We start from the raw sequence: 12,038 nt of genomic DNA on the forward strand, positions 1-12,038 counted from the left end.
CAGCCGGAACCCAACCCGCGGCCGCCCGGCCGCCCCCAGCGCCCAAGCCCGTTCCCCCCGCGCCTCCCCGGGGGCGCACGGGCAGGGCGGCGCGGCGCGGCGCGGCGGGAGCGCGCGGCGGCGATCAGGCCCCAACCCCCGGCGCTGGGGCCTGGGGCGAGGGTGGGCGCAGCCGGCGGGCGAGGGAAGCGGGCGATGGCAGCGGCGGGCGTCCGCGGGTGGCGAGGCGGCGGCGGCGGCGGCGGCGGCGGCGGGCGGCGCGAGGAGTCCCTGTGATTGGCACAGCCCGAGCCGGAGGAGGAGGCGAGGGGAGGGCGGAGGCGGAGGCGGAGGCGGAGGCAGGGGGCGATCGCGGCGGCGGCAGCGGCGGCTGCGAGGAGCTGTGCCTTCCACCTCTCCAGCCCGGGCAGGACGGGGGCGACCGCCGCGGGCCCGGGGCGGGGACAGCACGCAGCCTCGCGGCGCTCACCCCCTCCCGGCAGCGGCCCCGACACCCGGGGCGAGCGGGAAAGCGGCGGCGGCGGCGGCGGTGGGGGAAGGATGCAGGGCAAGAAGCCGGGCGGCTCATCGGGCGGCGGCCGGAGCGGCGAGCTGCAGGGGGACGAGGCGCAGAGGAACAAGAAGAAGAAAAAGAAGGTGTCCTGCTTCTCCAACATCAAGATCTTCCTGGTGTCCGAGTGCGCCCTGATGTTGGCTCAGGGCACGGTGGGCGCCTACCTGGTGAGTCCCCGTGTCAACTCCGCCGCGGGCCCCTTCCCCAGCGCGCCCCGGGGTCGCGGGCTGGCACGGGGTGGGGGCCGCCCGGGCGCCGGGGCAGGCGGGCATGACCTCGGCGGCGTGGAGGTTGGCGAGTGGTGCAGAGGCGGCCGCCGGGGGAGCTGCCGGCCGGGGCTGCTCAGCTAGCGGGGAGCAGGCGGGACGTGGATGCCGGCGGCAGCTCGCGCGCTCGGCGGGGGCTGGGGGTGCCCGGGGAGGAGAGGCGGCGGGCAGGTGGGCGTGAAACCATTCCTTTCCTCCCTTGAAAGTGGAGCCAGATGGTGAGTTCAGGAGCCTCCTTGGAGAGGAAGGCATCGGGTTTTCAGGTGACCTGCACATGGGAAGAAAAGCCAGTTAGCACCCCGTGTCCTCTACTCTGTAGTCCATCCTCCTCGAGAACAAATCCATTATGCATCATTTTCTCCAGGCGCTTTTTCCATCCGCCAATTACGAGGGGATTTAACAGCTTAGAGTAAAACGTGCCCTAGTGGGGCCCTGATCTGAGCCGGGGCTGCGGGAGGAATATTCCCATCCCGTAGCCCAATAGCCATCTTTCAGCGTCTGGGATAAAGTTACAGTACCTGGAGAGCAGCGGCGAGTTTGTGTAGTTCCTTGCTACCCACTCTTAGAGCTATAGTCCTACCGTGGTCTCTCGCCCACAGAAGGTTGCATCATTTTGCACAATGTGCATGTATTTTATTTGCCTCCAGAAAGTGGATATTAATGCTCAAAGGGCCCATGGGTGCATAACATATCAGAGGAAACAGCTTGTAATGACTCAGCACTGTCAAGCACCTACTTTGTGGCTTTCGCCTGCCCTGCTCAGGTGGTCCCAACTTGAGTTCCAGAGTGCGCTTCCAGACTCAAGTGCAGGCCTGTCTAAACACAAAAGGATTTTTGAGAGTTTATAGTGTTAAAGCATTACTTGGCTATTGACCTGAAACTGGAATCAAATGTCACAGACTTTGAGTGTTCCTGAGCAAGTTTGATGGAGATAGATTTGGACAAGATTTTGGCTGTTGGATAACCACGTCCAGAGATAGATCCGCATGCATCCTGAAATACTGATGTTACTATTAATCCCTTATTCCTGGCCTTGGGTTAAAGTTAATGATGGCCAGATGCTCCAGATCCTATACCATTCATAAATAGTCTCCCAAGGTGCAAGCCTTGCTGTTAAAGGCAAGTATGCTTGGTCTCTGGTGTTGGGTAAGTTGTATGGTTATGACAGGGGTCTTCAAACTCATCTCTGTTCTTGGCGTGATGGAATTCCAGGGCTTTTGAAAATAAAATGCATTTCTGTTGATCCGGTCTGAGATGAAAGGTGTTTACATTCTTGTCTCTGTTGTTTGCATCCATAACTTCTTTGTTGCAAATGAACCCTGTGGCCACAAGCACATTTTGTTTTGTTTTGTAAAATGCATTTATTTTGTCTATAGTTGTACACAGTTTTGGGGACAGGGGATAACCGTGTTTTTGGAGTCAGTTTATCAGAGCTTCCTTAGGGAGAATTTGACTGTTAAAATATTTAAATAGGTACACATACAAGATGCAAATACACATTAATAAAATATATGTGGGTTTGTACTCTAGTATATGCAAAGTACATAATACCTAACTGGGTCTGTGTTTAAAAGGAGGTAATTAGTATATCAACAGCTGCCTCCAGTTTAACAGTTTGTTTGCCTCAAACCAATTTTGCTCAGTAGAGTACATTATTCATGTGTGGCAAACGCAACAGAACTTTTCACCACAGGAATGATAAAGGTGTAGGCTTATTATTTTTCACTTGCAATGATCTAAGGATTTTACAAAGTAATAAGCTGGGCTTCAACTAGATGAATGGCCTAGCTGTGTTAGAAAGTTAACAAGCAGAGTGCTCCAGGAGTGGTGGACTTCTGGAGGCAGGGCTGGCCTGAAGGGATAGAAGGTTGACTTTAATCCCAGGACAGGTGGATGGCAGGCGGGAGAGGAATTAGTCCACCTGCTGGTGGCATCCTGGCATTTCTAGCTTTGACTGATGGAAAGCCTGGGTCGGTGGGGTAGGGTAACAGTAGTCAACAGGTGACTTGCAGAAAGCAGATGGAGGCCCAAGAGAGGACAGGCCTAGGAAATTGAATTCATTTTCATTACTAGGAACAGAGGCATAAGGTTCTCAGGGCTCTGCTTTGCCTGGCTGCCCCAGACTTTGTGTGGCCATCTGAACCTCATGAAAACAAATAGTTGGCTTGTCAGGGCTGACTGATTCAGCTTGCTATGGGCCTTGCTCTTCTGGGCCATTTCAGAGTTTTCTCTTCATCTGTTACTTGGGAGGTGGAAAAAAAAAGTTTGTTGTTTTTCAGCCATGAGAGGCTTCTCTGGATAATTGGAGAATGTCAGCTGTCTGCAGGAAAGGCAATTTCTTCTTTTTAATTCATCCTCATGGCTTTCTTAGTAAACCTGAGACCCTTTGTATGTAGGTCCGCGTGCAAGGTGTGTGTTATCTGTGATCTTTACGTCGGCAATCAGCCTGCCTCTCTAAGGAAGCATTTTCAGATACCTGAGGAAGAGCTTGCCTTGAGACACTGCCAACATTGCTTCTTTTCATAGGGATGAAGGTGATTACAATTCTATGCCAATGACATTATTTCCTATTTGATTCCAAAAGTCCATGCAGCTTACCTTCTTATTTTGTCTCCCCAGGTGCCTTAAAAATATATCTGCAACTCTCACTTCATTTCTCTCTTTTCTTTCTGAAAACACAGATTTCCCAGTGTCCTCAGTGACACTAGTATAGGGCTTTCCAACTGCAGAACTGAAGCAGGAAGTTGCCTGTGATTTGAGTAGCAGCTTTGAACAGCAGGACGTATACATGTGTGTGTGTGTGTGTGTGTGTGTGTGTCTCAGAGACAGAGAGAGAGAGAGAACGAGTACTTTCCATCAAGAACCTGCCCAGAGAGGAAACTCAAGGGAGAACTGTGCTGTGTGTGAGAAGGCCACCCGTTGGTAGGCCAGGCTGGGGACCTGCAGCTTTTCACCGTGATGTTGAGGCCTTCCAGGGGGGGGACAGGAGGACATTGATCCTGACAGCCAGATTCAGGTACAGCCCGGGCCAGCTGTGGATTCTCAAATCTCTTACAGTTGCAAATGTCTTAACTGGAAATCATGCTTCAGAAAAGCCAACAGTCACAGGGCTGTTCTGTCAAAGTCACTGAAACTTCCTGACTGGATGTGAAATAATTTTTTCAGCATTAGAAGAGAGACCCGCTCAGTTTGATAGCCCTTGTGTGCAGAACAGAGAATGCGAGTTAATTTTCCTCTACTCGGGTCTTTACTTTGGGTGGCTCGAGTCTGAACTGACCTATTTGCAAGGATGTAACATCTGCTTCAGTCTTGGACTGTTTGGAGAAGGCACAGGCGTATGGGAAATGCGTGGAGAGAAAGTCATTTCGTGTGCACTTTATCTTTGCTTTGTAGAGACCCGCTGAGATGTTTTCAGCCATTCGGTGAGGGTAGCCCTGCATATAGAGGTTCCTGTATGTTATCAAATTACTGAGGCCTGGAGTAGATAAGGATGTGTACAGGAAATTAAAACCTCTGACACCTCTGGGTAATTACTATTGAGGCTCACATACAAATGCATTTGAATGTCCTCAGGATGAAAACTGAAAAAAGGCCGGTCTAGTCTCCTGCATGGAACACACAGGCAGTTCCTGTGAACCAGGGGGTAGGTATTTTCCTGTTTAGAGTTATGCTAAAGTAAGTCTGAGGTTGTGGTGACAAAGTAATGACACAGATGACTGAGTATGGTTAACGAGGCTCTACCTCACTGCTTGAAAGTCACTTTTTTATTTTTTAGGCCTAAGAACATTCAGGGCTTACAATTAATGTGTGAGGTGAAACTGCTGGATTTGTTATTTTGTTTTTCCTAAAGAAGCATCATTTTGAAGATGGGTTTTTGCATATCCAACCCAGAAACAGACAGCTGAGAGACATTTTTAAAGTCCTTGTCAAATTAGTATGATGACTAAGGTAACTGTATTTTACTTAATCAAATTATTTTATACACTTATGGTTACTCAAAGTGACAAATTCCCTGCCATTTGCATAATTACTATGTAGCCTCAGGTAGTAAGAAATAAGATTACCCTGGGGTTTTTTTTTTTTTCTCTCTTACAGCTTGGTTTAAAATGTTTAATAATTAAGGAGAAAAATGTATTTCTGAAAATTTCTTTCAAATAGCTTTGTATATATACCTTTGCTTCTGAGGGGGGTTTCGCTTGTCTGTTTAATAATAGAAGAAACCGAATTGGTTATAAAGTGAACAAGAGCTCTTTCCTGAATTTTGTTAACTCTCCCCTGCTTCCATTTTAGACACCTTATAGCAAGGATGACCGAGAGGCCTCTCTGCAGTGGCATCGCCTTGCTAATCAGTTGCTCAGCGTGTACAGCTCAGCGCGCATGCTGCTGGCGCGGCGCTGTTCCGTGTTATGCTGGATAGCTTTCCTCTTGCGCAAAGTCCTGGTGAACAGCTGGGTAACGGCAGCTCGAGCAAGAGGATCTCTGTGAATTTATCTTGAGTATCTAAAAGCAAACTTTGAGGTGCCGCTTTGATCAGGGACCGAATTCACTTAGCAGACTGGCCTGGGAATTAGTAAGTGTGGCGTTGCAAAGACGATGAGGATACGGCTGCATTTCACGTAGAAGTGGTGGAGAATAAAACTCCCTATTGGCAGTATTTCTCTGGCCTTCCAACTTGCTCAGATTTCACTACTGACATCATTTAATAAGCTCTACAAAGTAGAGTCAAAGGAAAGCTCTTGACTTCTGTTTTGCACATGTACCCTCCTGTATTCTGCACACTCCTTCATGCATTATCTATTTACGCAGTGGTCATTTTGCTTGTGTGGCTTACACGTGGAGTTGGAACCCAGTCTCCCCTACAGACAAGTCAGCTATATTTTCTTGCCTCCCAAAAATGCCTTTGGTAATCTGTAGATCAGAAAGATAGCATCCTTGCTTTTTAAGTTTATTTTTGTTTTCAGCTTCTATTTCTGTATCTACAAAATAGATAATAAACAGGAACAAAAGTGGAGTTATTGAACTTGATTCATAGGATAAGTGAATTGATGTGGTTTGAAGACACTTGTGTTTTATGTAATCTAAGTGTTTATGTGTTAGCGTGAGAAGCTAACTAAAATGTTAAACTTACTGCTTAACTAAACTCCAAGTTAAATGGTTAAAACTCCAAGGTGGAGGATGCAAGTGTCTGAGGCAACTGTGGCTCACTGGGTGAGTGTCAGAAAACCTGGGATTCATTTGTATGTCCCCTCTTTAACAGCTCTGTGACCTTGGGCTGGTTACTTAACCTCTCTGTGCCTCAGTTTTTCATTGTAAAACTGGGGTCATAATAGTACCTACCCTCAGCTTTGCTGTGAGGATTAACTGAGTCAGTACTTATAAAGCACTGTGAACACTATCTGGCACATAGTGAGTGCCAAATACATATTAGCTATTATTAATAATATGGTTGTGCATATTTACTGCCCCATGTTAACTACTTAGCCCCAACCAATAAGAAATATTAATAAAATGAGTTTAATCAAGCTTTGGTTTTGCTTTAGTGAATCGCACACTCAAGTAGTTTTTTATTTGGCATGAACATTTTTGTCTGTGAGGTTAATTGTTTTTAAAAGCAAGAAATAATTTAAGTACCTGTTGCTAATTCTGTTTAGTATAAATACAGCAATCCATTTCATCTTAAGGATGCTGTAAACTTATTCATGTGGAAGAGGAACCCACTACTGGAGTGGGATTTATGTGCATCATTTATAGCCGTCGGTGCTACTGGACGGGTGAAGCAGGGCAGGCAGGGTGGCCAGGAGGGGTGGGTGCCCTGATGCCTCGCTTTGGGAGGTGCTCAGTGTCTGTTGCTCTGGCCACGGAGTGTAAAGGCTTGAGGGTGGGTGGTGGACAGCTGAGGGTCAGCAGAAAGAGCGTTGGACTTGGAGTCAGAAGGCCTGGATTTGAAGCTGGACCTGCTATTTACCAGCTCTTGGTGACTTGTCTTACTTGAGGCTCAATAGCCTCATCTGGAAAATGGGGATAATGATAAAGCCTCTTATGAATGGTGAAGAGGTTTTAATAAATAGACACGTGATGCAGTACTTCTCATAGGGTGCAGTGTTCAACAGTTACTTGAACAGTAATGGCATAACCCTGCTCATTAACGTTAGCAACAGCAGAAGTCCCTCCCAGGGACGTGAGGATGTGGGATATTGTGTGAGGTTGGTCTTCTGTTTCCTGAACTGGTGATCTGGGCCCTGTAGCTGGCTTTGCTTCACTGGACGAAGGGCTGAGTGGCCACGTCAAGGGAGCCTGAGGTGTCAGGAGCGGGAGGACCAAGGGACATATGTTGTGGACATATGCTGCCCTCCAGGCAGCCTTGTTTAAGAGCCCTGGTTGCCCGGAAGGGCTCAGGTCTCGTGCCTTCAACTTGAATCCTCTTGCAGTATTTATGGGGGCCCCACCAAGGACATTGCTGTACATTTCCCCAATCTTGGTCTTTTTGTGCTTTCTCAGAAGCAAAACAAAGGAGCTGTTGACGTAGTCTTGTGTCCCGTCCTGTGGATTTGTTCACCCTGGCTTATGGCAGCTGTCGAGGAGTGTGCCTCTGCGCAACACCACTCTCGTCCCGTCTGTAGCTTAGAAGCAGCTTTCCTACCCCCAGTTTGGTTAGTCCTGTCCTTAGGATACAGAATGAACTGGGCTCTTCTCGGTGAATCAGGTTGCAGGGGACATTTTAGGTGACTTTTTAGATTCACATTCAAATGCCATGGGCTTCACAAGAGAGAGTGTGCACTCAGAGGACCACAGAGCCCCCAAACCCTGGTGACTCTGGATGACTTCACTAAGGAGAGAACCGTGTCTAAAACACAGAATCACACAGCTCCGGTTGTGGAGCGAGCGTGCCTAGGCAGCCTTCATCTGGGCATTCCAGTGACAAGCCAGCCTGGGGACATTCCCTCGGATGTGCACAGAATCCGGCAGCCGGCAACTCCCCACTTCTTTATTTCAGTTCTTCTTTGTGGCTTTGAGCCAAGCCCCTCGGAAAAGGGAAGCCCTCGCTGACTGAGAACTGAGCAGCTCCGTTCTTTAATAGCAATGATGATAACCAACCCAGCTATTGTTTCTACAGTAACTGGGTATTCCTCTGCAAACACGAAATAGTTATTTCTCTAAGATACGATAGCTGGTCATTAGTATTTTCCTGGACTTAAACAGAAGTCACATTTATCCCTTCCAGTCAAGACACGTTGAAACTATTTAGAAGCAAAAGGCAACATAGGCTGCTAGAAGCCTTACTTTTTAATGGAGGGCAGAAAGAGGTGTGAGCCCACCTTCCCTGTGGCCTTGATGATTTCCTTCATAAATACCCCCACAGTACCTCTTCAGCGCTCTCCTTTTCAGGATGTAACGTCCTGGGATATAATATCCCAAGTGGCATTTTAAGTTACCTGGTCATGGATTCAAAGAGAGCACTGACTATAATGAGGAAATCTTACTTCCCGAGCATTGGTTTTTGTTGAAATCTTGGCCATGAACCCTCTGAAAATTCTGGGAACTGGCCCAGCAGGCAGTGGTGTGACTACCTCATTGCTAGGGTGTGGCAGGAGGCCCAAGTCCCAGGACCTCATTACCACGCAGTCTCGAGAGTCCATTCAAAACCCTGGGGTTTGCCATTTGTTTTTCCATCCGTCCATCTGTCCATCCACATTCCCTTAGTTCTGTACTATGGTGGCAGATTCTAATTTGTCTGGTAAGTCATCCTTCAGGACAACTTCTGGGTCTCTGGATAATGAGCCTGTCCAGGTAGCCCTTGAAACTTTTTCTGGGTAGCTCTAAAGCTGCTGTGGCTCTCCTTTCATAGATACCCAGGTTCCCAGTTGGGCAGAGTTAGAAGAAATAGGCAGAGGCTGAGCAGGCTTTCAAGAAATAGTGCTGGAGAAAACAACAAATCGAATAGTGGGAAGACTCCTCCCCAAATCAGTGCCCAAATAACTACAAGAACTTGAAGAAGGTAGAAATTATTATTTTTACCGTCATTTCTGTACTTGCAAGGTTGGTGTAGGGAGAACAGTGTCACAGAGGTGTTTTTCAGTTGAAGACTACTACTATAAAATATTAATGGCTATGTCTCCTCCCACCCTTTGCAAAAGGCTTATGTAAAGTAGGCGCACTCCTCTAATTGTTGGATGTGCTCTCCCATTCTCACGCTGCTCTCCCATCTTCAGCTGATTAGAATGAGAAATTACCACCTTGAATATAAGCAAGTTGAAATTGGATTGCTGCCCTCAACTGATTATATAAGCTTTAAAATACTGTACCTGAAATCTTGTGTTTACTCTGCTAAGAATTCCCTTAATGAAGATGAAAATGTCTAAAGCAGCGTGGACTCATATGTTTTTATTATGTAAGATTCAATCATTGTGTTCCAACCTGTAAAATAAAGAATAGTGTTGATTAGTTAATCTCTCTGTTGGCTTTTTGGGTCTGAGAATTGTTGGAAGTAGATCCGCAGAGCCACCTAGACCTGTCCCCCTTGAACTCGGCTGGCTGTGGCATCAATACCAACTTTGCTTCTCTCCAGGGGAGCACAGGGCTCCTCCTGGGTCTGTTGTCACTGCAGCTCTCAAGGTTGTGGAGGGCAGACCTCCCTTAAGGCCAGCTTTAGGGATTGCTCATGCAGTTCCATGGGATGTCCGTGAGTACAACCGCTGTGGATTGTGACGGACACCATCCCTTTGGCCATTTCATTTCCCAAAGTGCTGCTCTGATGCCACTTGGAATTTGCTGTGTCTTGTGGGATAATTTGCATAACCTGCATGTATTCCAATGTGCACATCACACCATCCTCTTCTTGAAGCTATACATGCGTGGGGTGCACAGCGCACTCCATGACTGAGTTCAGATTTCCAGTCTCCTTCTGAAATGTAGGCAAGGAGCTTTTTTTTTGGCCAGAGTGAGGATTGAGGAGAAGAGACTTAAAGGGAGCGAGACCCATTGAAATAGATATAAGAGAGCTTCCGACAGGTCTCTCTTGTCCTTATATGCAAGAAAATTGAGGACAAGACTCCTGATTTATGTGGCATGTTGTGCTGCTTACCCAGTGCTGGTAAATACTTACGTAGGCTGGGAAGCTTGACATGCCGACAACAGTTTCTCAGATAGCCAAAGGGAGGATATCTTTTAGAAACAAAAAACATAAATTAGCACCTTCCCTTTACCAAGCCACATAATGCATCAAAGAGATGCATGTACATAGGTGACAAAGTCAGGGAGCAGTTTTGCAGCCTTGCGGCTTGCAGATGATGGGCAGACGAGGGGTCCTCCCTGAACCAGGCTCAGAGTGGCACGTGGAGCCAACAGCACTTGGGCTAAATCCAAATGTGGCCCTGTTCACCTGCTGGAGCTGCACAGGTAGAATTGATTGTCCAATAGGCTTATATTCTCTATGTCCTAAGGTCGGTCTTGGCCTTTTATTGGAAGACCTGTTCTTATAGGTCTTCTTAAATATAACATTTTGGAATCTCTGCATTTGTTGCTTTCATCTTAGGCAAAATCAGGGCACAGCATTAAGTGACTTACCCAAATGTACAGCCCCATCCTGTAGAGCCAGACCATGTTACCTAGCAGGTGTGAGCAGGTGAGCAGTCAGGAAGCAGAGACAACAGATAGTTTTATTTTTGCAAATAATGATTATAAACATATATAAATAAAAAATACTGTTTTGATGAATGCTGGGGGAAAAAACTTAATTTCTCTCATTCTCTTTTAAAATGTTTCTCTTTTTTAATAGGCTCAATGTTTTCCAAGAGGCACCATACCCATCCTTAATCTAGTGAACAGATATAAATATACATATATATTTATATATATTTGCCTTCTGATACTTTGGATTTCATTGGGGAATACTTCTGGGTTTAAAAATTACAGTAACAGGGTGGCAATTAAAAATAACTAAGGGCTTGTAGCACCCAAGGCTGTCAGGGAGACTATTCAGCATGACAAGTGAAATATTTTAGATCCCACAAGAGGAAGCTGCGTGCTCTCCTGTTCAGGTTCCTTGCCTTGGTGGCTGCTTTTCCCTTTGCGCCCAATGAGCCGAGCCGTGGTGGTCACAGTGGTCAGTTCAGCTCTGTCACCTCCTGGTTGTTCATTCATTTTCTTCTCATCTCCCTCTGCTGGCCCCTGACCCCATCAGTGTCACGCGCCACCAACCCTGACGGGATGTCACAGTCAGATGGGTAAGACTTCCGGGAGTCAACATCCAGGTCCCGCCTGAGTGACACTGGCATGCCAGGCCTTTGCCACGGGCAGTGTTAATATCCATCCTTCCGGCCCCTTCCCTGGTTGGCTTCCCGCCACCTGCACCCAGGAGACAGTGCAGCTGGGCTTGGCCTCTCGCAGGCCTTGAAGATCCAATTTCACCTCCCACCACGAACTATACGTTAATTCTTGCCTTCCTGGGCCAGTTCTGTACTTTATTTGGGAGCAGGGGTGGGGGAGCAGGGCCTTCATATTTTATTTAAACCTTTCCTGTTGTAGACTTCATAGAGCAATAGGGTTATTCTCTAACATTTTCAGTATCTCAGATGTTAGACCAAAGTTGAGTTACATTATAAACGAGAAAGTGCCTTTTACGGTTTATCCTTTGATTGTGAGGTGGTCCTGGGCCTGGAGGTGAGAGGGTGGATGAGGTCAGTGTGCCTCTGTGGACATTTCTGAAGGAAGAAACCAGCTGGATGAGTTTCCTAGGACTGCCGTAACAAATTACTACAAATGGGGTGGCTTGAACAACAGATCTATGGTCTCACGGTCCTGGAGGCTGGAAGTCTGAAATCAAGGTGTCAGCAGGGCCATGCCTCCTCTGAGACGCTGGGTGTCCTCTGCGTCCTGCCTTCCCTCCTCTGGCTTCTGGAGGTGGCCGCTGGTCCTTGGCATCCCTTGGCTTGTAGCTGCATCACTCCGTCTCTGCCGCCATCGTCACATAGCATTTCCCCCATGTCTCTCTCTCCTTTTCTTAGAAGGACACCAGTCATGTTGGATTAAGGTTCATCCTAATGACCTCATTTTACTTGCTTACATCTGCTAAATCCTTGTTTCCAAATAAGGTCACATTCACAGGTACAGGGAGTTAGGACTTGACACCATTCAACGCATAACACCAGTGGGAAAAAAAGAGCAAAGGACCCTAAAACAGTCTGCGGGTATAAAGAAAACAAAGGCAGACTCTGTCCTCT

At 47.5% G+C, this 12,038-nt stretch overlaps 1 protein-coding gene across 2 annotated transcripts in view; it reads left to right on the forward strand.

Annotated features, from left to right (window-relative positions):
• The first annotated feature begins 345 nt into the window (after window positions 1–345).
• Window positions 346–12,038, forward strand: part of SLCO3A1 (solute carrier organic anion transporter family member 3A1) — a 282,154-nt gene continuing 270,461 nt past the window's right edge. The window contains exon 1 of one of the 2 annotated variants that reach the window (XM_069465764.1): window positions 346–720. In XM_069465764.1, the coding sequence (XP_069321865.1) occupies window positions 541–720 (180 nt within the window). In that variant the 5' untranslated portion in view covers window positions 346–540. The remainder of the gene's footprint in view (window positions 721–12,038) is intronic. The other variant, XM_069465763.1, reaches the window with a different exon arrangement.

Source organism: Eulemur rufifrons, chromosome 3 (assembly GCF_041146395.1).
Source record: "Eulemur rufifrons isolate Redbay chromosome 3, OSU_ERuf_1, whole genome shotgun sequence".
Taxonomy (NCBI): domain Eukaryota; kingdom Metazoa; phylum Chordata; class Mammalia; order Primates; family Lemuridae; genus Eulemur; species Eulemur rufifrons.